The sequence below is a fragment of the Humulus lupulus genome, chromosome 2 (genome assembly GCF_963169125.1).
Source record: "Humulus lupulus chromosome 2, drHumLupu1.1, whole genome shotgun sequence".
In the NCBI taxonomy this organism is placed as follows: Eukaryota; Viridiplantae; Streptophyta; class Magnoliopsida; order Rosales; family Cannabaceae; genus Humulus; species Humulus lupulus.
In genome coordinates this window covers 279,997,041-280,022,262 of record NC_084794.1, presented here as the reverse complement: position 1 = coordinate 280,022,262, position 25,222 = coordinate 279,997,041, and the positions used below count along the sequence as shown (strand labels likewise).

The 25,222-nt window shown below is 36.4% G+C and overlaps 2 protein-coding genes across 2 annotated transcripts; both read right to left on the bottom strand.

Moving 5' to 3' along the window:
- Positions 1–6,246: 6,246 nt before the first annotated feature.
- LOC133816726 (probable pectinesterase/pectinesterase inhibitor 21) lies at positions 6,247–8,210 on the bottom strand. The gene is made up of 2 exons (XM_062249064.1): positions 7,163–8,210; positions 6,247–7,074 (listed from the first exon to the last, which is right to left on the bottom strand). The coding sequence occupies exons 1-2, from the start codon at positions 8,208–8,210 to the stop codon at positions 6,377–6,379; spliced, it is 1,746 nt and encodes a 581-aa protein (XP_062105048.1). The 3' UTR covers positions 6,247–6,376.
- Positions 8,211–15,453: 7,243 nt separating this feature from the next.
- LOC133819507 (probable acyl-CoA dehydrogenase IBR3) lies at positions 15,454–22,384 on the bottom strand. The gene is made up of 17 exons (XM_062252766.1): positions 22,182–22,384; positions 21,959–22,093; positions 21,682–21,822; positions 21,439–21,570; positions 21,132–21,317; positions 20,644–20,721; positions 20,266–20,385; positions 19,859–19,957; positions 19,651–19,768; positions 19,274–19,539; positions 18,903–19,097; positions 18,172–18,314; positions 16,914–16,998; positions 16,579–16,788; positions 16,324–16,476; positions 15,912–16,016; positions 15,454–15,812 (listed from the first exon to the last, which is right to left on the bottom strand). The coding sequence occupies exons 1-17, from the start codon at positions 22,314–22,316 to the stop codon at positions 15,621–15,623; spliced, it is 2,493 nt and encodes an 830-aa protein (XP_062108750.1). The 5' UTR covers positions 22,317–22,384; the 3' UTR covers positions 15,454–15,620.
- Positions 22,385–25,222: the final 2,838 nt, after the last annotated feature.

Here is a 25,222-nt window from a genome sequence, read left to right as displayed (position 1 = left end):
CGACCCTAACAGTTTCTGGTGAAGATTAAAGCTTTTATTTTCCTTATTTTATCATTAAAATACTAATTCTTAGTAATCATGCTCATGCAAGTGTCGTATTCTTATTGGCTCCATCAAAACCTTAGGTTATAATAAGAAATATATTTAGGACCAGCATTATTTATCAAACCTTATGTTATATTTAATATTCTTAAACTATAGGTTAAACTTATAAAATCCATAACTATTGCTAGGAGTTTCCAGCTAAGTCCCGGTTTGATCCAAAATCCACGAAATCTAAAATACTACAACTACTACTAACTAGCTAACTAAGTAAACATTCTGGGACTCTACACCTAATCATAGAATTCATGTAATGAGTATAAGCACTTAAGCATTTATCAACAAGCATTTAGAACAATAGCCTAACATAACCAATCCCGGGGCCCAAGCCCTAATCACATACAACACGTTCTGGGCGCAGTTTTCTTACCTTAGGTCCAAGCAAGCGTAAACAAGAACGACCCTCGAGCATGATCCTGGTGCCAAGCCCTTAGCGATACCCTAAGTCACAACCATAAAATAGGATTCTATTAATATCGAGCGATCAAAGGCTTTTGGACCATGTCCTAGCCTCTGGAACCTCAGGTTCCACCAAACCGGGTAGTGGAAACAATCTCGAGCCCCTAAGGTTAAGTTCCCACACTCAAAACCTTCTAGGGGTCCAAAAACCTGCCCCTATGCCGCGGTCCGCCTCCTCAACCAACAAACACGTGCCGCGGCCCAGCCGTAGTGGCGTTGTGGCCCGCCCTCCTCCTTGGCTCCCATCTGATCTAGATGGCCGCGGCACACCAAGAATAGAGATGCGGCCCGACCCCTTCGAACCTAGAAAAATCCTCCATTTCAGCAGCCAAATCTCAACCAACTTAACCCAAAATCAATCCAACAACACAATTTAACTATCACAATAGTTCCAATATGTTCCCAACAACAAAACCCAACAAAAAGCTGGCTTAAAACCTCATAAAAACTCCAATTCAATCTTTAACTTCAAAGACTCAAGAACACTAAAACTCAAGCAAGAATACATAATATAATGCCTAAAATCATAATTCAAAGCTTACCTCAATTTCTGTTTGAATTCACAAGCTAATATTGAGCTAATCTTCAAGTCTAGAGCTCCAATTTGTGACTTCTTGTGAAGACTCAGAAAAGAATCAAAATTATATATATATTATTTAAGTTTTATTTTAAGTGTTGGGACCCACTTGTTTTTAAATAAGTCAGATTTCTTTTCTTTTCTTTTTCTTTCCTTTTCCTTTTTCTGCCCAAGCACTTCTTCTTCTTCTTCTTCTATTTTTTTTTCTCTCTGCAACAACCCACGTCGGGGTACCACAAAGTCGTTGCTGGAGTTCCCTTTTGCTGCCATGCACTGAAGCTGGATCACCAGTGGCCGGCGACAACCCCATCCCCAAAATCTCAGGGCCATCGGACTTAAGACGCACACGAACGGAGCAGTCAAAGTTTCGTCGTCAAAACTTTGACCGCACTTTCCAGCGAACCCAGACCTCCATTCGGTGAGTGGGTGGCACCGTCGGAACCGGCGTGAAGGGAGGATCATCGCCCACTAAGTCATTTCAGTTAACTCACCATTTTTCTCCGGTGAAATTTTGGGTATCTCCGCCCCTTTGGAAGCATTTTCCGGCGACACCGGAGGTCAGTTGGGCAAAGGGGCTATACTTCTGTGATGCACTACTCGAGAGGATCGTTTTGATATATGCCATGCATATATTTGTCGACGTTTCTGGTACCGCTATCAACTACTAGTGTGCACCGCTTGGGTGAGGTTTCGGAACTTGAAATTTTAAATATGGCCATATTATATGTCGTTGGACATGATTTTGAATAAGGAATTTAATAATGATAATTGTTTGCTCATTTGATGCTCGTAGGAAAATCGTGATATATAGATCCAATTTAAATCACTCTAGGATAATCGTTAAGCTTGGGAGTGTCGCTTTGGGCTCGAATTGAAAATTCTTAAGAGGTAGGGACTCAACTTGACTATTGGACTTGTTTTACTCGTATTGAATTGCATTAAACATATTCCAATTTTGATATTTATAACATGTTTGAAAAATGAAAAACTTAATCTGTATGTTTTCTGGTCTGTTCTGAGGGCACTGAGTACCAAATATATTCTTTTGCTCACTTAATTATGTAGGTTATGATTTTTGGGTTTTATCCAAATACAGCTGTTATGCTGCCCAATTTTCTAAAATAAAAAGGGAATATGTTTCTTTCTTTTCATATTTACCTGCATTTGGTTATACCGATGAGAGCCATAGTAATCATGATTTGTGCATGTTGTTGTTTCACGACCTAGTCTCTGTATCATCATAGGTAGATCAAGTGTCCACTCACCTGTAGGTGTAAAGACCTAGCATCTGTATACAGGAAGTGTTCTGAGCCTCCCCCTTGTGGTGGTTATCAGGTCCAGCTACCTGATTTAGAATGTCGGTTTTTCTATGGTGGGTAATGAAAACTAGGGATCTAGTGGATGGTGTGATGTGCCCTTGTAGCTATGCTCTTATGATTAATTGTGGTTTCTCTCTATTTTGGTTTATACATGATGATGTATGTTTTGTTTTAAAAAGCTAACCATGCAGGGGTTTTTATTGAACTTTTGAGTCCTATGTTATTAGTTGCTTTCCTACTGGCCTTTATAAGCTCACCCCCTATATCTCTCCCATTCCAGGATCCTAGTGACGCAAATTGTGGATAAGGTGAATTATCGCTGAAGCTAATGTGTTTAGCGCCATAGTCCTATCTTTTGAACATTATGTATTTAATTTGGAACCTATCGGTCTGTATATCTAAGGTAGCTATGTAATAGTTAGAAATGAGGAATGGTGGATGCTAAGTATTATTTTGGTGTTTTATAACTTATTAAATTTAACTGTTTGGTGACTACATAACTATGGGGATATTACTGTTCTATGTATTAAGATAAATGATCCTACTTTTATCCTTAATATTTTCATATATAACTATAGGAGTTATTCCATTGTTTTGACTTATAATTATAGTAATATTTAATATAAATTAAATGATCATTTATAAAGACTATTTTCCACCGAGGGTCAAAGTTTGACATTTGACCACCCAAGTTATGGATATTACAATTCTGCCATAGCCTAAGGCTCAGGTTGTGACACTTCTAGCCCAACAATCCCACTTAGCTTCAAAGCTTTTCCCTTGGAGAAGTGTCTAGAGGAAACAAGAGTGAGAGAGAGAAGAAAGGGTCGGTTTAGGCAGAGTTCTCTGTTTTTGTCTTTTGTTTCTAACTTAAGTCACTTAAGTTAATCCCAAGGCTCGGGGTACCAAAAACGTCCCCGATAGCAAAATTGTCATTTTTCCCAACATTCCCTCCTAGACTCTCTAACTCCAGATATATCTGCAATTATTTATTTTCATAACACGATAACCCGATTAATTATCCAATACCCAAAATACCCCTTGACTCACCCGAGTCAGGTATTGGGTCCTGTTGTGACTTTCCTGCTAACTTGCTCCCTAAGATCGCCTCGTCCCGAGTTACCCAAATAAACCCACATGATAATGTGGTCTCTCACATATATCACATATATGCATATAAATACACATTTATGCCTGCGACGGGCCAAATTACCAAATCACCCTTCTAATAAGAAGCGTGCCCGCATGCATATCTAATACCCCTGAATATGCACTTCTAGTCATATTATCACACAATTCACATAATTACAATTAACATAGCAATTAAACACATATTTTCACATATTGCCATCTCGGCCCCCTAATCAAGGCCATAAGCCTTATTAGGTCATTTCGGGACATTACACTAGATTTACTATATTAAAAAATAATTGGGCAGCATCTCCTCTATTTTTATAGCATATCTAAAATTCATATAGTACATATAAACATCACATAATATACAAAAATCAAACAACCGATCAAAATGCATAAGTATCAATCAATATCAAACATGCATAACTATCAATGTTATTATCGTGAAAATAATTGGACAGTATTTCCCCTATTTCTACAATATTTCTAAATTTCAAAAGTACCGATACACAACATATAATACACAAATAGTAAATAATAAATCAACATACATAATTCCAACCTTATATCACCACAGTATACAGTCCCAGAACCTATCTTCACTAACTTTTAATCTTAAATTCCACTAAATTTAATATAACTATATCTTTCAATATATATATATGTATACACTATTAAAGTTTCAGTAAATTACCTCGTCCAAGATAAATGCTTAGCCGTAAAATGGGATCACTACCAAATCCAATCAACCACAAAAAAAAAGCTAAACATAACCACAATTGCAATATTATCAAATTTAAATCAAATTATTAAAATTAACTTAACTATATTAAAAAATAAAAACAATTAACCTCACCTCTGTGGAGGTGGCGAGGGACAGAGACTCGAAGCTATCCACAAATGAGACCACCACCAAATCCAACCAACCACAACAAAAAGTGTCAAACCTAACCACAATTAAGCATTTATAGTTAACAATTAAAACTAATTATATAATTATATTACAAAACTAATTAAAATTATTGAAATAAATCATAACAAAAACTTTCAATTAATCTTAAATTCATTTAACCTAATTAAAAATATTTTTAATTTAAACTTAAACTAAACTACATTTTATCTTATGTCTATTCCCTATACAATAAAATTTACAAACCTAATTCTACAATCCTAATCTTAATTCTACAATCTGTTTCTAACACAAAAATCAACATATAATTATATATCTATAAATTTATGTATATACACATACATATATGAAAAAAAAAAAATTTAAAAAAACCTTACCAACCTCTGAATGGGAGGGGCGGAGCCATGCTGAGAACGGGGGAGACCCATGGGGGAGTAATCGGGAATGGGAGGGGCGGAAACCTGTGGGGGAGGGGCTCTCGGAGTAAGGGAGGGGTGGAACGACGGAGGTTCGAGGTCAAGAAGGCTTGAGAGGGCCTAGGTTTGGGGTTTCCATCGGCTGGGTGGTTTCAGTCGTCTCTGCAACTTTCGTCTAAGAGAATCAAGAGGGAAATGACAAACAATGGTTGAAATTTTGACCTATATAAAGCTGGGCATTGGTTCTAAACCTATGCAACTGACTAATGGACTGTTGGTTTTAAATTGATGCTAACCTGACTTAAAATGGAACCCAACGCTGTGGTGAACTGACTGTATTGACCTCATATACTAACGTTGTTAGTTAATGATTGAGTCGGTTATAAATTGACGTTGTTGATCATGGATTATCAATTGTGTCGGTTCACCGACGCTAACAAGCGACGCTGTAGGTGGTTTTTGGCGTAGTTGATTCTTAATTTTATTAGCTTGATGGGTTGGTGTGATTTCTTTCCGGGCAAAGGTACTTTTCAACTATTAATTGGTTATATATTGTATATATATGATAGAATGTTGGTTCTATTTTATAGATATTTATTGTATGAAGTGTTTTGTAGTGTTTCGGATATATAATTAATCGTATCTGTTTTTTTGTTATTTATGTTTTTTTTAATTGATTGAAACGTGAATTTATACTTTTTTTTTTTTAAAAAAAAAAAGAAAATTATTTATGCTTTGTTTGATATGCTTCGATTTTCAACTCTTCCAATTTTAATTTATTTTTTAAAATTAATGTATGTACGATTCAGTAATTTGTTGTAGTAAATAGTTGTTTTCTTTAAGCTTAATTTTGTGGATTAAAGAATTTTTTTTAAAAAAACATAAAACACAATTGCAGAGGTACATGTAGAATATATTTTTTAGTAAGAGATCATTCCAAAACACGAAAAGATGGCTGAAAATAGAGACAAAATCATTATGACTGAAACCATTTTAGCCAAAACAAAATAAAAAATAATACAAATAGTGATCTATTACAATACTAATGATAACAGATGGGAAAAGAGGGAAGACAACAAGATATGGCTGAATTTGATTGGTTAGCCAGGGTACATAACAAGCTTATTACAATTTTTTTTCGTCACTCAAATATTAATATATATATAGTTTTTTTTAATTACATACACATTAAAAACCATATATATAGACGGAATTCATAACATATATGTCTCGTTACATAACAACATCATATTAAAATCAGTTCATAACTCTTCAAATATACATAAATTGATCTCTTCACATTGAAGCTCCACTAATTATTCTTTACGCGCATGCATTCTTTCTTTTTCTTTTCTTTTTTCTCGGCTAATAAAAACCATACATAACTACTTATAATTAATATGGTGAGTGCATGCATGCATATACAAGTACGTATATGTATATATAATTAAGTATCTCTCTATACATTTATGAGGCCAGAAGTGTACGGAACTCCGGTGGCCTTAATCCAAGCATCACCCCGAATAAACCTCGAGGCAGTATATTGGGTGGCTCTAGACGGAGGAACATTCTTGACTCCGCGCCACTTGACCCTTCTGGCCTTGTTGGCGCCGGGGCCCCGGTTCGATATCTCGGTATAGAAGCAAGTGTTGATAGCAAAGGTCCCGGCCCAAGGTAACCAACCCTCGGGGGCGATCATATCATCGATGTGTGAATTCATGATAATGGTCCTTGAAAACTCCTTCCATGGCCTTCCCAAGTAGGCCTTGTTCTTGGCCTTGTTTGGGAGATAAAGCGGGTCACCGGTGATGGTGCAGTTCTGGAGGACCAGTCCCGTGGCCTCGCGTTTGTCGGTTCGGCCTTGAGCAGTGACGATGCAGAACTGGTTTTCTAGGGGCTTTCGGACCACCATTTTGCAGTTTTGGAATACGGCAGCGGCATCACCGAAGATAAAGTCGATGGTGCCGGAGATGGTGCAGTCACGGTAGAATTGACGGTGGGCGTGGGTGTAGAGGGTGTCTTGGTAACCGTCCATGTGGCAGTTGTAAAAGATTGACATGTCGGAATTGGCCCGGAGTGCTACGGCTTGGTGCTTGGTTGGTCCGGCTGTGTTCTCGAATCCAATGTCTTTTGCGATGAAGTTGTTTCCAACAATGGCTGCAAATATTAATATGTATACATTAGCCCATGCATATACATATATCGTAATTTGAATCAAAGGGTATTCATATATATATAAACTTACAGACTGTGGCGGTCTTGAAAGTTTGGGTTCCATCAATGAAGTTATCACTTCCAGTGATTCTGGTCTTGGTAGGGCCATCACCAATCATCATAACATGAGTCATATGCTTATCAAGCATAACTTTCTCGGCATACACTCCTTGTTTAATATAAATCACAAATGTCTTAGTGTTCTTCTTTGGTATATCCTTCAAAGCCTCATTGATCGTCTTGTACTTTCCACTCCCGTCCTTGGCCACCACCACGTCCGCCTTGATTTTCGATCCCTTCACCGCCAGAAGCCTCCTTTGCCCCTCGTTCACCCACTTAGGGGTCTCAGAGCTACTCTCGTGCTTATAATAATCGGTTGATAAAAGGCGGCGACTTATGTTCATGGGAATGTTGTAACTTGACAAAATGGTGGAGATTTCGGTCACCATTGCAAGACCATTGCTAGTAAGCTCCTGAGATGTCTTGAGCAGCGATTTCATTCGCTCCCCGGCGTCCCCTGTCGTGTTTTCGAAACCGTCGAGGCATGTCTGCTCGTATGTGACCGCGGCGCTGAGCCATATCTTCAAATCATCAATGTATTCATCTAGCTTCGTCATGTCAAAAGGTCCAATCCTATGGAACGAGTCCTGAAGATCGTCAATGGCGTACTTGAGCAACTCGTCACAATTAGCCAAAGCCTGGTTGGTCCTGGAGTCTTTGGCGAGCTCCTTCAACGTGGAGGAGTTCTTTATGGCCTGGGTTATGTAGCTAATGGCGACGTTGAATGCGACCTTGACGAGCTCTTTAGGATCGGTGGTGTTGCCCGCGGCGGTGGTGAGGGTATTCTCACAAGTTTGTCTGTAATCCGTGGGCTGACAAATAGCCTGAATGGCTTTTGACGTGGTCGACACGCTACCGGCCGGCGGAGGGCTGGCGGCCGTTTGGTAGTCGGTTTCGCCGCGGTTGAATCCGACAGCCACCGCCACCACCATGGCCACCAAGATCAAAGCAGATGTACCAATGATGGCAATCTTCTTCTTCCTATCATTCCCATTGTTACTACTTGACCCAAATGACATCTTGATAATATTCTTGATTTTATAATAACTACACACTATGATGAACCAAAAAGAATTTGTTTAACTTTTTTTTTTATGTTTTGTTTTACATAGAGATATAATGAAAACTAATATATCTGTTTTTTTGGTGAAATAATTATAGAGCTTGGGGGCTTTCTTACTCTTTGGCTTTTGATGCCCCTTGGGCTCTTAATGAATGATTTGATTTAATAGAGGAATGATATATAAACCCATGTTCCAAAAACAGAATGTGTTTTAGAAAACAGTTTGTTTTCTGTTAAAAAAATGTGGGGTTGTAGAATCACAGCAAAACAAAAGGTTGTTAGACTTTTCCAAGTTTGAAAAGCTTTTAAGCTAAACTAGTTGTGTTATGCTAGCAAATAGGTCTCTCATTCTACACCATTGGTCTCCTCTAATATATACCCCTTCATATATAACTATGATGTTTATATTTAGAAGTAGTGCCTTAAATTTTTTGGGTTTTTTTTTATTATTTTTCTTAATTATAATAAGCATTTGTTTATTGGATTTAGTTTCAGATTAGGTATTTACTTAAAGGACACAATTGTTAGATTTCAACTGCAATTAATGCCTTCCTTCGTGACACAATAAAAAAAATGGGTTTTTGCCATATCATATATAAATATATGCTATTGGAACGAGATCCTCTGCGTCTAAATCCCTGTCTTGTTCCATGTCTAGTATATAATTACATGACTCTTGTCATTAGCTTTAAATTGCTTTAAGACTGTTTGTTTGGAGAAAATTTTGTTTCTGTGAAAAATTTAGCATCTTCTACGGAAAAAACAAAACCTGTACAAGAAAATTAATCTACGCGTATCCTTTTATCTATACTAATATAATTATTGTGAATACTTTTTTAAAATAAAAACAATCATTAATGGGCAAAAAAAACTGAAGCAAAAAAAAAAATTAATCTATTAATTATATATATATATATATATATACAGAAAACCTCTTTTATGGAAAAATAAAACTGAACGAAAATTATATAATATATAATTTTAATAAAAATAAAGCCATATTGAATTATCGGGTTAAATTTAAAAAATGGTATCATTTTTTTAATGAAAATGTTATCAATTGATATATCAAACCTCTTATTTGTTTATTTTTCAATAATTTTTAAATGAATAATGGTGTAGTCATTTTTAAATATGGTAGTGTAAAATAAAATTTACAATAATTTAACTTTTTTATAAAAAAAAATGGTGAAATTTTAATTTATTTATTTGTTTATCTTTCTATATTCTTTATCAATTTTTTAATCCAGAAAATATAATAAAAAGTAGAAAATTTCAAACAATTCACGCTTAATTGATATTATATATCGAAAATAATGTAATATGCATTTTATATTAAAGAATGTATGACTCTCTCAAAAAATACTTGAATTAAGTGAAAAGAATACTTGAATTAATTACTTACATTATATATTTCATAATCATATAGACAGAATATAGAAAAAGATAGAAATGCACAAAGTGTGAAAATGCTCAGCTCAAGGAAGCTGAGGAGAGAAAGTTGTATTATATAGTCTGTGTACAGAATATTCTGGATAGTACATACGTGTATACAATGGTACAAAAAGAATAACCAATTCCTAACAGAAAAATGATTCTCTCATGATTGTACAATTTACAACCTGTCCAAATAGTGTGGACCACAAAACAAATTACACAGGTGCCCTTCATTCCTCTGGTTCCATTTTCTTTACATCCCCTCTCAAACTTTGTGGGGTGTGAACCACACCAAGTTTGGCAATCAAAGAACGAAACTAGCTGTGTGACAGAATCTTTGTAAGACAATCAGCAACCTGCTCCATTGATGGGATATATCTGACCTCCAACGCCTTAGCTAGAACCTTATCTCTAACAAAATGTATATCCAGTTCGATGTGTTTCGATCTCGCGTGGTAAACAGGATTGGCTGCTAATGCACTAGCACCCATGTTGTCACACCATGTAACTGGAGTAGCACTTAGAGAGAATTGTAGTTCGTGTAACAAGGCTTGAATCCATGAGATTTCAGCTGCAACACTCGCAAGGGCTCGATACTCCGACTCCGTGCTTGACCGTGACACCACTGATTTTTTCTTTGACGACCATGAAACCAAAGCATCTCCAAGATACACACAATACCCAGCTACTGACTTACGGTCATCCGGGCAGCAAGCCCAATTGGCGTCGGAGAAACCAGTTAGAACAAGCCTGTCACTATGAGGAATATGTAGCCCATGATATGGTGTTCCCATAATATACCTCAACACCCGTTTAGTCGCACTAAGATGGACATCTGTTGGGGCTTTAAGAAACTGGCTCAACTTGTTTGTAGCATAACTAATGTCTGGCCTGGTATACGTCAAATATTGTAATCCTCCTATAAGACTTCTGTACTCTGTTGGGTTCGGCAAAAGTGTTCCGTCATTAATAGACAGCATCTTACCAGTAGCCATTGGCGTTGGGCACGGTTTTAAGTGTAACATCTTGGCCTTTTTGAGTAATCCTTCAATATATTTGGGCTGACTTAAAAACATCCCAGTTTCATCTCTATGTACTTCAATTCCTAAGAAGTAGTGTAGAGAGCCAAGATCCTTGAGAGAGAAAATCTGGTGCAATTTGGTGATGAACTGCTTAAGTTTTTATGTATTGTTTCCTGTAATAATCATATCATCCACATAGATTAGGACTAATATGACAAGGGATGCTGACCGATAGAAGAACAGTGAGGAATCTGCTCTTGAGTTCTTGAAATTCCAGCTAAGAAGAGTGGACTTCAGCCTATCAAACCAGGCTCTTGGTGCCTGTCGCAGGCCATATAGAGATTTACTCAATTTGCAAACATACTCAGGGTGCTTCTTGTCTTCAAAACCTTTCGGTTGAGCCATAAATAATTCTTCCTCGAGATGACCGTTCAAGAACGCATTATTGATGTCTAGTTGTCTTACCTCCCATGATTTTGCCACTGCTATAGTTAGAATAATACAAACTGTGGAAGCTTTTATGACGGGACTAAACGTCTCTCCAAAATCAACACCCGGCCTTTGAGTGAATCCCTTTGCCACCAAACGAGCCTTGAATCTCTGAAACGAACCATCTGCATTCCTCTTTACTTTATAGACCCATCTATTATCAATCACGTTCATGGCTGGTGTGCGAGGAACCAATTTGTATGTGACGTTCTGTATTAGTGCAGTAAGTTCATCATTCATCGCTGTTCTCCATCCTTCATGAATAAGAGCTTCTTCTAATGTCTGTGGTTCCTCACTAATCGGTTTCCATTCTGCTTTGCTCATGTATGTTTTAGGCTTGAAAATACATGCTTTAGCCCGAGTTATCATGGGATGTGAAGGTTGAATGTGTTTCTCATCAGTTGTAGTAATAGTCTCTGAGATAGATGGATCGAATGCTGATTGAGTGAACCCAACTTCAGACTCTTGATCTAGGCTAATTGAAGATTCAGCAGGCAGACTAGGCATTTCAAACAAGTCAATAACATGTTCATGGTCACTTACCTGATCTGTGTTACGACTGGAGGAAGACGCAAATGACAAGACAGGGTCACAAGCAGGATCTTCAGAGCAAATGGCATTGGAAGAGGGCGAAGATGATGTTCTTTTCTGGTGACTTTCAGCAGAGGCGTTTTCAGAAGGTGTGGATGAAGACACTGACTGATGAAATGGAGTGAACCACATAGGAACAAATACGGACACAGTAGACTCAGGTTGATGGGTGTTTAAGAAGCCATGTTTGAATGGAAACTCATGCTCATTAAAGATAACGTGTCTAGAGATATACAATCGGCCTGTGCTACTAAGACACTTGTATCCTTTGTGGCTGTCACTATAGCCAAGATTGACGCATTTGGTGGAATGATACTGAAACTTATGAGTTTGGTATGGTCTAAGACACGGAAAACAAGCTGAACCAAAGACTTTTAAGAACTTGTAATCTGGTTTCTTGGAGTAAACACGTTCAAAGGGGGTCTGATTTGCTAAGACTGGTGTAGGCAGCCTATTGATGAGGTAGACAGCAGTTTGAAAAGCATCCCACCAATATTTTTGAGGAACGCCAGCTTGTGCAAGCAACGTAAGACCCATTTCCACAATGTGTCTATGCTTACGCTCTGCCCGACCATTTTGGGCTGAGGTATGTGGACATGAATGGTCAAATGCAATACCATTATCTGTGACGAACCTAGTAAAGGCTTGGTATTCTCCACCTCCATCCGTGTGAAGAGTTTTGATATTTTTCTCAAACAAGTTTTCTGCTAGAGTTTTGAACTGAATAAATGCTTGAAGGGCTTCGGATTTGGTTCTAAGTGGGTATATCCAAGTATAGCGACTGTAGTCATCTATAAAGTGAATATAAAATCTAAAATTAGTATTAGACATGATTGGAGCAGGACCCCAAATATCATAATGCACCATTTCAAGAGGTTTTTTGGCATGAAAATGATTTGTTTTAAAAGGAAGATAATGAGACTTTCCGAATTGACAAGCATCACAAAAACTTTTATTCATCTTGGCATGGTTTACATTTAATTGTTCTAAAACAGAATTTAAAATTCGAGATGATGGGTGGCCCAAACGATTATGCCACACATCTTTGATTGAATTAAAACTAGAACCAGTTTTTGGCTGGTGTACACTTTGTTTAGAACCTACAGATAGACCAGAAAAAAGGCTAGACTTGACGTGTGAGGAGTGACTTCGACTGAGCTGAGTTTTGGTGGGTACTTCAAATTGATACAGGCCATCTTTAAGTCTCCCTTGGAGCAACACCTGCCTTGTCACCTTGTCCTTAACATAACACAGATCAGAAAAGAATTCCACAAACACATTATTGTCAGTAGTCAATTTTGAAATGCTAATCAAATTTTTTGTTATATTCGGCACATGTAAAAGCTCATGCAGAGACAAGTTTGAATCAATATAAGTGGGTAGTGTAGCGATCCCAACATGTTTGATTGCTAGTTGGCTACCATCACCAATCATAAGAGTCTCCTTACCATTATATTCCTCTTTCTGCTGCATTTTTGAAGAGTCAGCTGTTATGTGACTGGTTGCTCCACTGTCAGCAAACCACGCTTCATGATCAAGAGTGTCCGGAGCAGCAACAAACGCCTGGGCTCCCTGTAAACCTTTGTTCATATTCGAACTGCTACCAGGTGCATTTCCCATGTAAGTTTCGTCATACCTATTATAGCAATAGGCAGCCGAATGACCATACTTGCCGCAAACTTGGCAAGTGGGCTTAGATCCACTGTTGTTTCTTCCTCCTCTGCCTCTGAATCGACCACTGCTACCTCCACGATTGAACGAAAATGACCCACTATTTCCACGATTGAAGTGAGATGTGCTTCTGCCTCCTCCTCCACCATTATGGTTGCCTCTGTTTGCCATATTTGCCGATGGGTTTCCTCTTGAGTTACTTCCGAGCTTGCTGGTATTAGAGAAGGCAGTGAGCCTTTCCATCTTATTGTCAAAACTAAGCAACATGTCTTGGAGCTCTTGCCAGGTTGTGGAAGGTCTCGATTCAATGAGGATTACCATGGGAAGGTAATCGATGTCTAGGCCAGACAAAATGTTTCCAACAAGATGCTTTTCCGGGTATGGGTCTCCTGCGAGTGCGAGAGCATCGGCCCACTGTCTTTTTTGTCGAAGGTATTCAGGCATACTGAGAGATCCCTTCCTTGCTGTCTGTATTTTGGTTCGATATTCGTCCATCTTAGATTTAGAGTGAGCTCCGTACAACGCTTCCAATGCAGTCCACAAGGCCGCAGCAGAGTCACACCCCATGACTTCTGAGGCAATTCCTTCTGTCATGGAGCCATAGAGCCATTCGAGGAGTAATTGGTCGTTGACGATCCATTGCTCAAAACTAGGGTTAACTTCACCTGTGGACATTTCATTTCCATCAACGTTAGTGTAAATGAACTCTTGTGGTCTAGGAACGGTACCTTTGAGATATCCATCAAGTCGATGCCCACGGACTATTGCCGACACCATGGTTCTCCATAACGTAAAGTTGTTGCGATCCAATTTCAGGGCAAAGGGCTGGTTTAGTGTGCTCCCAAAATGAGGCACGATTGTGTTTTGAGTCTGAGCTTGACTGTTGGCAGTCACTGTATTTGACACCATTTGTTGTACAGTAGATGTCGCTTCCTTCTGGCCTCCATCATCACCTTCAAAAGAGGCCTGCGGTGTTCTTTCTCCAGAGGCAGCCATGAAACAATGTCTGCAAAACCCGCTCTGATACCAAGACAGAATATAGAAAAAGATAGAAATGCACAAAGTGTGAAAATGCTCAGCTCAAGGAAGCTGAGGAGAGAAAGTTGTATTATATAGTCTGTGTACAGAATATTCTGGATAGTACATACGTGTATACAATGGTACAAAAAGAATAACCAATTCCTAAAAGAAAAATGATTCTCTCATGATTGTACAATTTACAACCTGTCCAAATAGTGTGGACCACAAAACAAATTACACAGGTGCCCTTCATTCCTCTGGTTCCATTTTCTTTACACATATCACTTTTTCAAGCAAATTTTTTATGGGCAGAGCAGGATTAAAATATGTATATATATGTATAATATATTAATATATATATATACATAATGTATATAAGTATATAAACAAAAGCAGTCACAATTTGATGCATAAATGAAATAGTAAAAAGATACTGAAATAAACTCTGTTGTCGAAATTTTATATATTTAGAATTCATTGAAAAAAAAAAACTCAGTAAAACAATACACATTATTTATACATAAAAATTTATATAAAGTAAAGTGGTAATGCTTATGCTACTTTTTTTCTAGATATTTTAATTTATTTAATTTTTATTATTATTTCTAAATCATTTATTTATAAGTAAATGAAAAATATTTTTTTAATTTATTACACTTGTTGTATTAATAATTTTTATTAAATTATCAACAATTTTTGCATTTATTGTATTCTAAACAGAAAACTTTCTTATTTATTGTAAATATTATTTTTATTTTATTTAACTCTTATCCATATATATAAATACATATAAACATTATCCATATCATATTATATATTGAAATTATTTTCTTTATTATATTTATTGTCTTAATCAATTTTTTCAAAATTTGTTTGTTTAAAAGAAGGAAAAAAAATATTCCGCACTATATTTAATCTTATTAAAAATATTTAAGCACTATATCTATTCTCAGTAAGTATGCCATAGTATACCAGCAAAAGTTCAAAGTACACTTTATTTTCTTCTCCCTCGTATCTTCTATTCTTTTAGTTATTTTCCCCCTTACATGTTACATAAATATTATACTAAGATTATTCCTCTTCTGTTCATAACAAAAAGGAAAGGCCTTTTTATTGAAATGGTCAATACAAAGATCTCAAAGCTTAGCCTTCCTCAGCTCTAACTTGGCAATTGTACCCAAATGAACTTCATCCGGACCATCTGCAATACGCAGCGTTCTGGCCGTGGCCCAAAGATGAGACAGAACAGTGTCTGAAGATAACCCGGCAGCACCATGTACTTGCATTGCCATGTCAAGCACCTTGAGTGCCATGTTTGGGGCTGCTACCTGCAAAACAAACCATGTAACCCCAAATAAACAAAAATCCAATCCCGGTACATAATCTATGCAACCGAAATCATGGAGCATCCAGAAAAAATAATTTACCTTGGCCATTGCTATGGTCCCTCGTGCTCTCTTATTTCCAAGTATATCAAGCTGGTCAGCTGCTTCGAAAACCAATAGTCTAGCTTTCTCCAGCTCTATACGACACTGGATGACAGAATAAGTAAAAAGAATATCATCACTATTTAACAAATAGGCAATCTGCAATCTAAACTTAAGCTGATGATGAACGTGACAGAAGATTTAAATCAAATAGCCTTAGGTACAGCTCATTATAATGATTGTTTATTATATTTGAAGATTGCACGGTTGGTCTCTATTGTAAGTGTACAAGGAAAGAACACAATATAAATGAGGGTATCAGGGTTGTTGCACTTCACTGATTTAGTCAATGTAAGAACAAAAAATCCCATTTCGGCTACTACCTACTACACAGGGTACTAAAGCAACATACCTTCGCCAAATCTGAAAGAAAAGAACCTTGCTCGGCAATCAACTTCCCAAAGACAGTTCTACTAAGAGCTCTTTGAGCCATCAGTTGCATGCCACGCTCAGCAGAACCTATCAGCCTCATGCAATGATGCAACCTTCCAGGGCCCAGCCTACCCTGCAAGATTGATAATTACAACACAAAACTTTGATGTGATTTAAAATCAGCCAAATACTGAATGAAGATCTAGGATTTTCATAGAAAGACAATGAATTATACCTGGGCAATTTCAAATCCACGCCCTTCTCCCAGTAAAATATTTTTTGCTGGGACAAGTACATTCTCAAATGATACTTCTGCATGTCCATGCGGTGCATCATCAAAGCCAAAAACCATCAGTGGTCTCTTTACATGCACACCGGGAGTCTGAATATCAACCAAGATCATAGATTGTTGCTTATGTTTGGCTGCATTGAAGTCCGTCTTTCCCTGCAAAGTAGTTGGATAATACCATGCCAAATAGAAATATTGCTCTCATCCCATCACATACAACATACTAAGAATACATTATGCAAAATAGAAATATAGTCCCATGCTACACCAGAAGAACTAACCATAACTATAAGAAGTCTGCACCTTGGATCCATGGCACCACTTGTCCACCATTTAGTCCCATTGATGACATATGAATCTCCTTGTCTGCACATGCTCACAGCAGCAATAAAACGACTAGCATAAACTCCAAGGAAACAACATATGCTACATACAATGATCGTGGATATCCACTGAATTCCATGTAAAAATAGAGATACATAATAATGCTGTTCTATTTTATGAAACATACAGCTATCTTTTAGTGACCTACCTCTACAGAAAAAAGAGGAAACAGTGTGACTATTGGCACACACTTTTTTTCTCCCCTCACCCTTTTATAATTAATGGGTAATTAAATGGTCATTTAGAAACATAATCATGTGTAAATTGACAAAAATATCCTCAAAAAACTATATAATTATAAACCAAAATTCTTAACACACACCCTCTCAGCATGTTAGGTATAAACATTCAAAAAAATTGTTAGATTATCAATTTAAAAAATCAAAACTCTAAAATAAAGGTAACGGGCAAACAAAATATAGATATGAATATGGATATGGATGTGGAGATGCTAAAGATTTTAATTCTAATGAGTTTTTTTTTTTTTTTTTTGAAAAAAAGAGACAGAGGCCTTTGTCTTAGACCAACCTCCTCTCACATATATAGATAACCCTCACTTTTGGCGGAGGAAAACCATGGTAACAAATAAAAATAGACATTCAAGATTGACATCATTAAAAAGACTAAATAAAAACATAAAGGGGAAAGAAAAGTAAATAAGCCACGAAAATGAGATGTAAAAGACATAACATTGATCATGATATGAAGTCATTGATCATCATGGGCATTTTACGTTAGTGACAATGATTTAAGTTTTAGTTTTTTTTTAGGAGATAGTGGTTTTAATAATATTTGTATTATTTAGTAATAATAATATAAAGGGGTGTGGGAAGAAAGTTTTATGGATAAAATTGTACTTATTAAAAATTTAAGAGGGGTGTGAAAAGAAATTATTTTATTTTTAAATTTCAAGAGGGGTTTAATTAGAAAAGGTGTGAAAGGAGAAAAAAAGTGTGTGCCAATAGTCACACCCATGAGGAAAACTATGTAATAGAAATGAAAGCAAGCAAAAGCGTTTCAGAGTTAGAAAAGTAACTCGATCTCACAAAAGGAAGTCTTTATTACTGAACCCAATGATCTCATTAATGATGAGAGAACTCATGTTAGCAGCATGAGAAGTGGAAATTCCCTTTACAAAGGTCTGAGTAAACTCACCTTTTTATAGAACACTCAATGTTAGTTGCATCAGACGACGCAACTTTTGGTTCTGTCATTGCAAATCCTGATCGAATTTTCCCCTCAAGCAAAGGAATAAGCCATTCAAGTTGTTGTTCTTTATTTGCGTATCTCAATAATACCTAAGATGGAAGGTTAGCTTAAAGTTATCAAGTCAATGAACTTCCATAAAGTTTTTCTTATAATAAAATAAAAGTTTAACTTATCTTCATGAACATCCAAAACACAAAGATTGTCTTAAAAGGAAGAGAAAAGAAAGACGAAAGAGATAGAAATGTAGAGAATGGGGGGGAAGAAAAGAAAATGGAGACACGAGGCAATCAAAGATTGTCTTAACTCATACAATCAAGTTCATTGAGGCAATTCAAACTCTACTAGGAAATAGTTTAACAATTCAAAATCCTAATCTCTAGTCTATATTACATAATAATAACTTACAGTCGATCTATTTGATAAGAGAATCTCAAACCTTAATTATGTATCATCACATTCTACATTACACAAATTTCTCCACCAAACATTAAACTGACTACAATTAAAACTATCCAAAAACTTGAACCACTCAGAGCCCATTCCTTGAAATGATCAGACATTACTAGTTATATACAGCAGAATATGAAGATGAAAGTATTGCTCTTTGTGATCATGAAAATGGCCTTGTCAGATTAGTTAACTAGCAATTTAGTTAATAACTTAAATTTTCACCTAACCTCCATATTTCCTGTGTCAGGTGCTCCACAATTGAAAATTTGAGGTGCCCAAACAGAACGGCCCATGATCTCACAAAGGTATCCATATTCAAGGTTTGAAAGGCCTTCCCCCAGTAATTGATTGAATGTATCAATAGAGGAATGATAATTGCTTCCATCAAAAATCAGTTTTTTTGCTCTTTCTGCACTGTCAAACTGCACAACAAAAAATGACTCAGACAACATATACCCTTGAGTATAAAGATCATTCAGCCATTCCAATACACACGAGAAGATACGATAGCAAACTGAAAATAAATGTATTAATCAGATAGAAGAAGAAGAAGAAAACAAGAAATTGTTTGATTTAATAGCAGGATTGAAGCACATACAGGTATCCATAAGTTCCAAAGTCCTGCTTTCTTTGCTAGTTCCTTTAGCTTCTCTTCCTCTGGATGAACTGTCCAACGTGAACCAGACTGAGCTAGTCTGTAGAATTCATTTTCCATGGGGTATATGTGATCTTCCATAAACTTAATCAGTTTATTTCTCAATTCCGTTACCTTCTTGCTGGGAACAAATCGTCCCGTTCCTGAATATGCCTGATCTCTACTTGCATTTCCAGATGGGTCCAAAATATTTTTTTGAACAGAAGCACCTGGCAAGAGGAATACTCTCTGAAGTCAGCATTACTGAAACAACGAAAGTTAACTAATCACATGCAGAAAATATAACAAAAGCCAACTAAAGTGCAATAGGATATAGCTACTTGAAGGAGGACTATTCGGAAGCACATAATCCCGGTTAATAAATGCCCATGCCGAGTCTATAAGAGCGTTAGCTTTGTCTCCAGAATGCTGGGCACGCTCACCTGCCGAAGCATTACCCTACATTCAAATAGTAAACCATAAATAGTTTTAACAAAACATTTTATGCACGATGACAATGTGATATGAAATAATCTCTTCAGAAAATACCAGAAGCCATCTACTATATATTCCTGCATAGATTGATGCTCCTCGAAACAAAGAAAAGGCAATATAAAACTTCCACACAGCTGCAGGCCATGGTTTATGCTGCAATTACAACAGTCCCAGCATAAGTCCATCACCCAACAAAAATAATAGGAAACAATTGTAATTCACATGAAACTGCTACCAAATCAAATTAATTGACATAGAATGAAAACCTCAAAACCTTTATCATATAGAGTCAAATTAAACACATTGACAACTTAGTCCCTCTATGCCTTTGACAATCACCATTTCATTCCATTATGTGGCAAATTACAGACTAATTGTCGGTTAATTACCTAAGATTCCTCCGAAACTGTTGGGAGCAACAGGTAGATAACAAAGTTAATTATAACTATCATGGGACTTACAGTTAAAGAGCAGTACTCTGCCAAATATTCTGCCAGCGATGGAATTCCTTCTGGAATCCCAGTAAGTTCCATACCTTCAGAAATTTGAGATTTGTCAACTGCAAGGTCCATAACATAATGCTGCAAAAGAAGGATATGAGCAACCAATAAGGAAATTCCTCTCAATGTGAATACAAATTTCAGTACAAGAACAGGTTTTTGAAATTTTGAAGGAAAAAAAAAGACGCAGGGAGGGGGTTCTTTTGCAGTCAAATAATTCAGAAACTGAAGGGCACATAATAAGAGGCTAAAAAAGTACAAAATATTAGGTGCACTTCACACATAACAGAATACTATAGATCTTTAGTTTCCAAAAACTGGAGGTTGAAATTTAAGTACCATAGAGCTGTATGCAACGTCACACATTTGGTTTCCAAGAGTAGACAATTCCCAGTCAAGAATGCCAATCACTCGATTCTGCACTAGAAAGGCACCACATCAGATGTGCAGCTAATGCAAATAAAGAAGACAAATATATATATATATATATATATATATATATATATGAAAATGAGAATGAGAATCCTAACTTCATTCCAATATACGGACAGAGATTGGAAAACCAGATTCAGGAAATTGAAAAAGTCACAATTTTTGGAACGCCTTGGACTTTGGCCAAAAATCCAAAAATAGTTCAAATACACACGCACAACTTTTATATGTATTTACATGATTTTATTGTTTTGCCTTTAAATCAATTTAATGCTTGGAGAAATAAAAAAAAATAGGATGATAAACACTATTTTTTAGGAGTGATATTGATCTAATCCTATCAAATAGAAGGCTTTTGGCATTTGCATTGATTGAAGGTTTGGAAAAAGTTAAACCTCTATTGGATGGAAAACAAGATTATCAAGGCGAAAATCTCCATGAACTAAGCCTCCTGCGGCCCCTGAAGAATCTTCAAGAGGAATATGCTGCCGTAACCAATCTATCAGCTCGAACATCTTAGGATTTCCTGCAGGCTTACCCTTTCCAGTTGAAGCAATATATTGTCTAGCCCACCTATCAACCTTGACAAACATATGAATAGTTAAGCATGTCTGCTGAAACTATTTATTTTTCTCTCTTTCTAAACTTAGAACAAAAACATAACGAATTGCATAAGCTAAACACGGAAACAAATTCATTCACCTGTCGTTTACAATAATTGTCTCGACGCCCATACTTTCCTAGACCAATAGCATCAACATCTGCAGTATGCAGGGAAGCTAAAGCTTTCACAGTTGCTTTGTATAACTCCCTTCTACTTTCAGGAGCTACACCCTGATGAAAAATTCAATAACTTGATTCAATCTTCTCAGGCCAAGCATAGCCTATTTCAACTCAAGAAACCACAAATTATTAAGCTAGATAGCAGAAACGATAAAGCATTACCGGTAGCCTGGGGTCAATAAAAATGCGTCCCTCCAAATATTCCATGATGTAAAAAGCAGTTCCAATGACACTTGGATCAGTACACAAACAAAAAACTTTAGGGACCGGAACTTGAGTATGAGCTCCTAATGCCTGAAGAACCTGTTAAATACAGCAATAAAATTGGGGAAAGCAATCAAATTTAAGCATTTTGAAGCTACAAAATAAAACTTCAAACGAGTTGTTTTGTTTCATGAAAAATTCAATAGCTGTTGCTACAGAGAGGAAAGAGACTAACCTGAAACTCTCTCTCGACGGCATGAGCAGACTCCAGCAACTTCCCAGGAGGCTTCTTCCTCAGAACGTATCGGTTCAACGAAGACCCAGAACCCACTTTAATAAGATAAGTAGGATTCGATTGACCATGACCAAACTATAAAATCAAAAAAACAAACCCAATTAAAACAAAATCCTAAACGAAAGTCAATGAAAATCGTCATAGATAAGGTTTTGCAAAGGACCTGAGAGACTGTGAAAGTAGTGGGAGAATGAGGGAAGCCATGGACGTTGGCGGAGGCGTATTGGAGCAACTTGTCATGATCGAAATCGAGACTTGGATGGACTCGCCCAACTAGATCCGATGTTCGGCTCGCCATTTTTTCCTTTGCTCGAGTTATTTTGCTCAAACTATATATAGTGCGGACAAATTTTTACAACTAGAAGAAATAAACAGAACACGACACTGAAACAGATATTGGAATTTTATACGTAACACTTATATTACGAGAAAAATCGGCCAACAAAAAAATATTAAATATCGAAAAGGGCCCCACATTTTATATCCAAACTTTGTAAAAGGATAACTTTCGTATAATGCCATCTTCAATAATTACATGGACTTAAATAAGATTTTTTTTTTTAATTTTAGGATGCATACTTGTTTGGACTATGTATTTTTTTTTATTATCTGTTTAGACCCTGTATTTTGATAAATTATTTTTTGAACTCTATGTTTTATAAAATGGTTAAACTAGAACCCTAAACCCGATTTTGGTCAATGTTTTCTCAACTAAAATCTCAAATAATTTACCAAAGTAACAATTCAGAACAAAAATAAATTTATTATGCTTCAAAACTGTATTGTTATATTCAATTTTTTCTTCATCAAAATTGAGTTTAAGGTTCTATTTTAACTATTTTACAAAACATAGGGTCCAAAAAGTCAATTTTCAAAATACAGGGTCCAAACAGGTAATGGGAAAAAACACAGGGTCCAAAAAGGTATAAACCCTTAATTTTATCGAGTGTACGTAATGGTAAAGTGATAATTTTTTTTAAATTGAAAATCTACCATTATTAAGATTACAACTCAATAACAAAAAATGTAAATAAATATAAAAATATGTAGATGAAGAGGATAATTGAAAATACAACTCTAAATAATAGATACAAATAAACTACAAGTAGTAAAAAAATGTAGAAATATTATAATTTTAAAACAAAAGATACAAGAAAATATGTAAAGAGAAAATAAAGAAAAGAAACCAAAGAAGTAGAAGAAACAATGTAAGAAAAAGAACAAAAAGGAAATCATTTTATCACTCACACAACCAAAGTCAAGAGCATTGAGAATCACTAACTTGAAGAAGTTTTACAACATTTGTCTAAAAGATTATTTCCCATATCTTAAGCATTGAGGGATTCTCACAATATTGGAAATAGCTCTATGGAATAATCAAGCATTTTTGTGTATTTTTAGCCAAGTATTCTAGTAGATAGAAATAATGTATCTTACAAGTGAGCATTAAGCTCTTATTTATAGAGTTTGAGACACATTTAAGTTTCAAATTCCACCAACCCGCATGGCTATTCCAATATTTAATTAGATGTTTATGGAATTAAAATGAAGATTTGGGAGTTACTTGGGATGTTAGAACCGTTCAAATTGGAAAAAACTGAAGAAAAAAAATTGGATGTCAGCACCCCTGGCCGCGGCAAGGGATAATCAGTGGTCGCAGCCTCAAACAATTTCAGCTTCCAAAATTTTAGTTTTTCCAAAACATCCCAAACTTTTTCCCACATGATTTTGTAACCTCCATACACCTAATGTGAGTTAAAAACATCTCTCCAACAACCATATTTCATAATGGCTTTGTGAAATCCAAACTCAAATGTATAACATAGAATCTACACATTATTGGGTAATATCTGAGAGTTACAAATTTGTAACTGACTTTGTAACTCCAAAATATATCATATTTGGACACACACATGTGTCCAATTCTGTAACTCTCAATAATATTGTTGACGCCGTTTTTCGTCAACAGTGAAAGAAGAGCACGTAAACAACAAACAGTAATGACCAATTAAAAAATAACAACACAAAACACGATTTTACGTGGTTCAGCAGTTAAATCTGCCTAGTCCACGAGTCTCTGTTATTAAACTCAAGATTATCTCTGAAAATTCTTAAGCATGAATTCTTCAGAGTTTTCTCTCAAGGTTCAGAATTTCGGTCCATTACAATGGTGCACGACTTCTCTATTTATAGAGAAGGATGCAGAATACTATCCCACATATTTTGGGTAGTTACTCTTTTTGTGTAAATAAAATAAATAGCTTTAAATGCCTGCAATCCGATATAAAAGGAAACGTCCCCTGAAGACCAAGGGGCGTATAACTAATCGAATAATATCCCATGATTTTATGGGATTTACAATAATAAATGCAGAGCACGCCCCTTATAAACAACACTTATAGATATTCAAAGTCATTATCATATATCTCCAAGGCCTTAATCTCCCAGATTTCTCTTCAGCTTTCGAGCTAATGACATCTCTCGAGGTCACATGGCTTCGAGATCGTACGTACGTCAGGCTCGGAGTCCCTGATTCGAGGTCATTCCTGAGGATAGAGGCGTCTCGGGAGCTACCTTTCGAGATCGTGAACGTTTCGAGGCTACCACATTCGAGATCGTCTCGAGTCTTGCAGGCTCGATATTTAATCCTGGAGCATACTTCGAACTTTACGGGTTCATTCGCTGCAAATCCAGCTTTCGAGGTCACATTTAACATGGCTCGAAATCTGGGTATAACATCTTGCCCCCTCAAAAGTATTTGTTTGAATCTTAAGAGAAGGAAACTTTTGAACTACTTTCTTCGGGAACCGTACCGTCATACACTTTTGAAAATGGACACGCGTCAGCTGGGTATTGCGCACTTATGATACTTTATTACCTTGGAAACATGCCCACGATCATTCGTCTGCCACCTTTTCGGTACCATCTTATCGGTAATCCCCATCCGTTGGATCTTGCAAGGATTTCATTCAACGCCCCAGATTAATCCCCTTTTTCCATCTATATATATAATACCCCATTCATCATCTTCTTTTTTATTTTCATTCATCAGGAGCAAGAAAAGGACGAAACCAGAGGCCATCTTAGAAAACTTCTATCTCGTGCATGTTCTCTCAGCCAAAAAAGCAAAGAACCTCCGGTTTGCTCGAGTCTGTGAGTTCATTTGCAGCCTCTCCTTCAGTCAGCAATTTCTCTACAATCGCC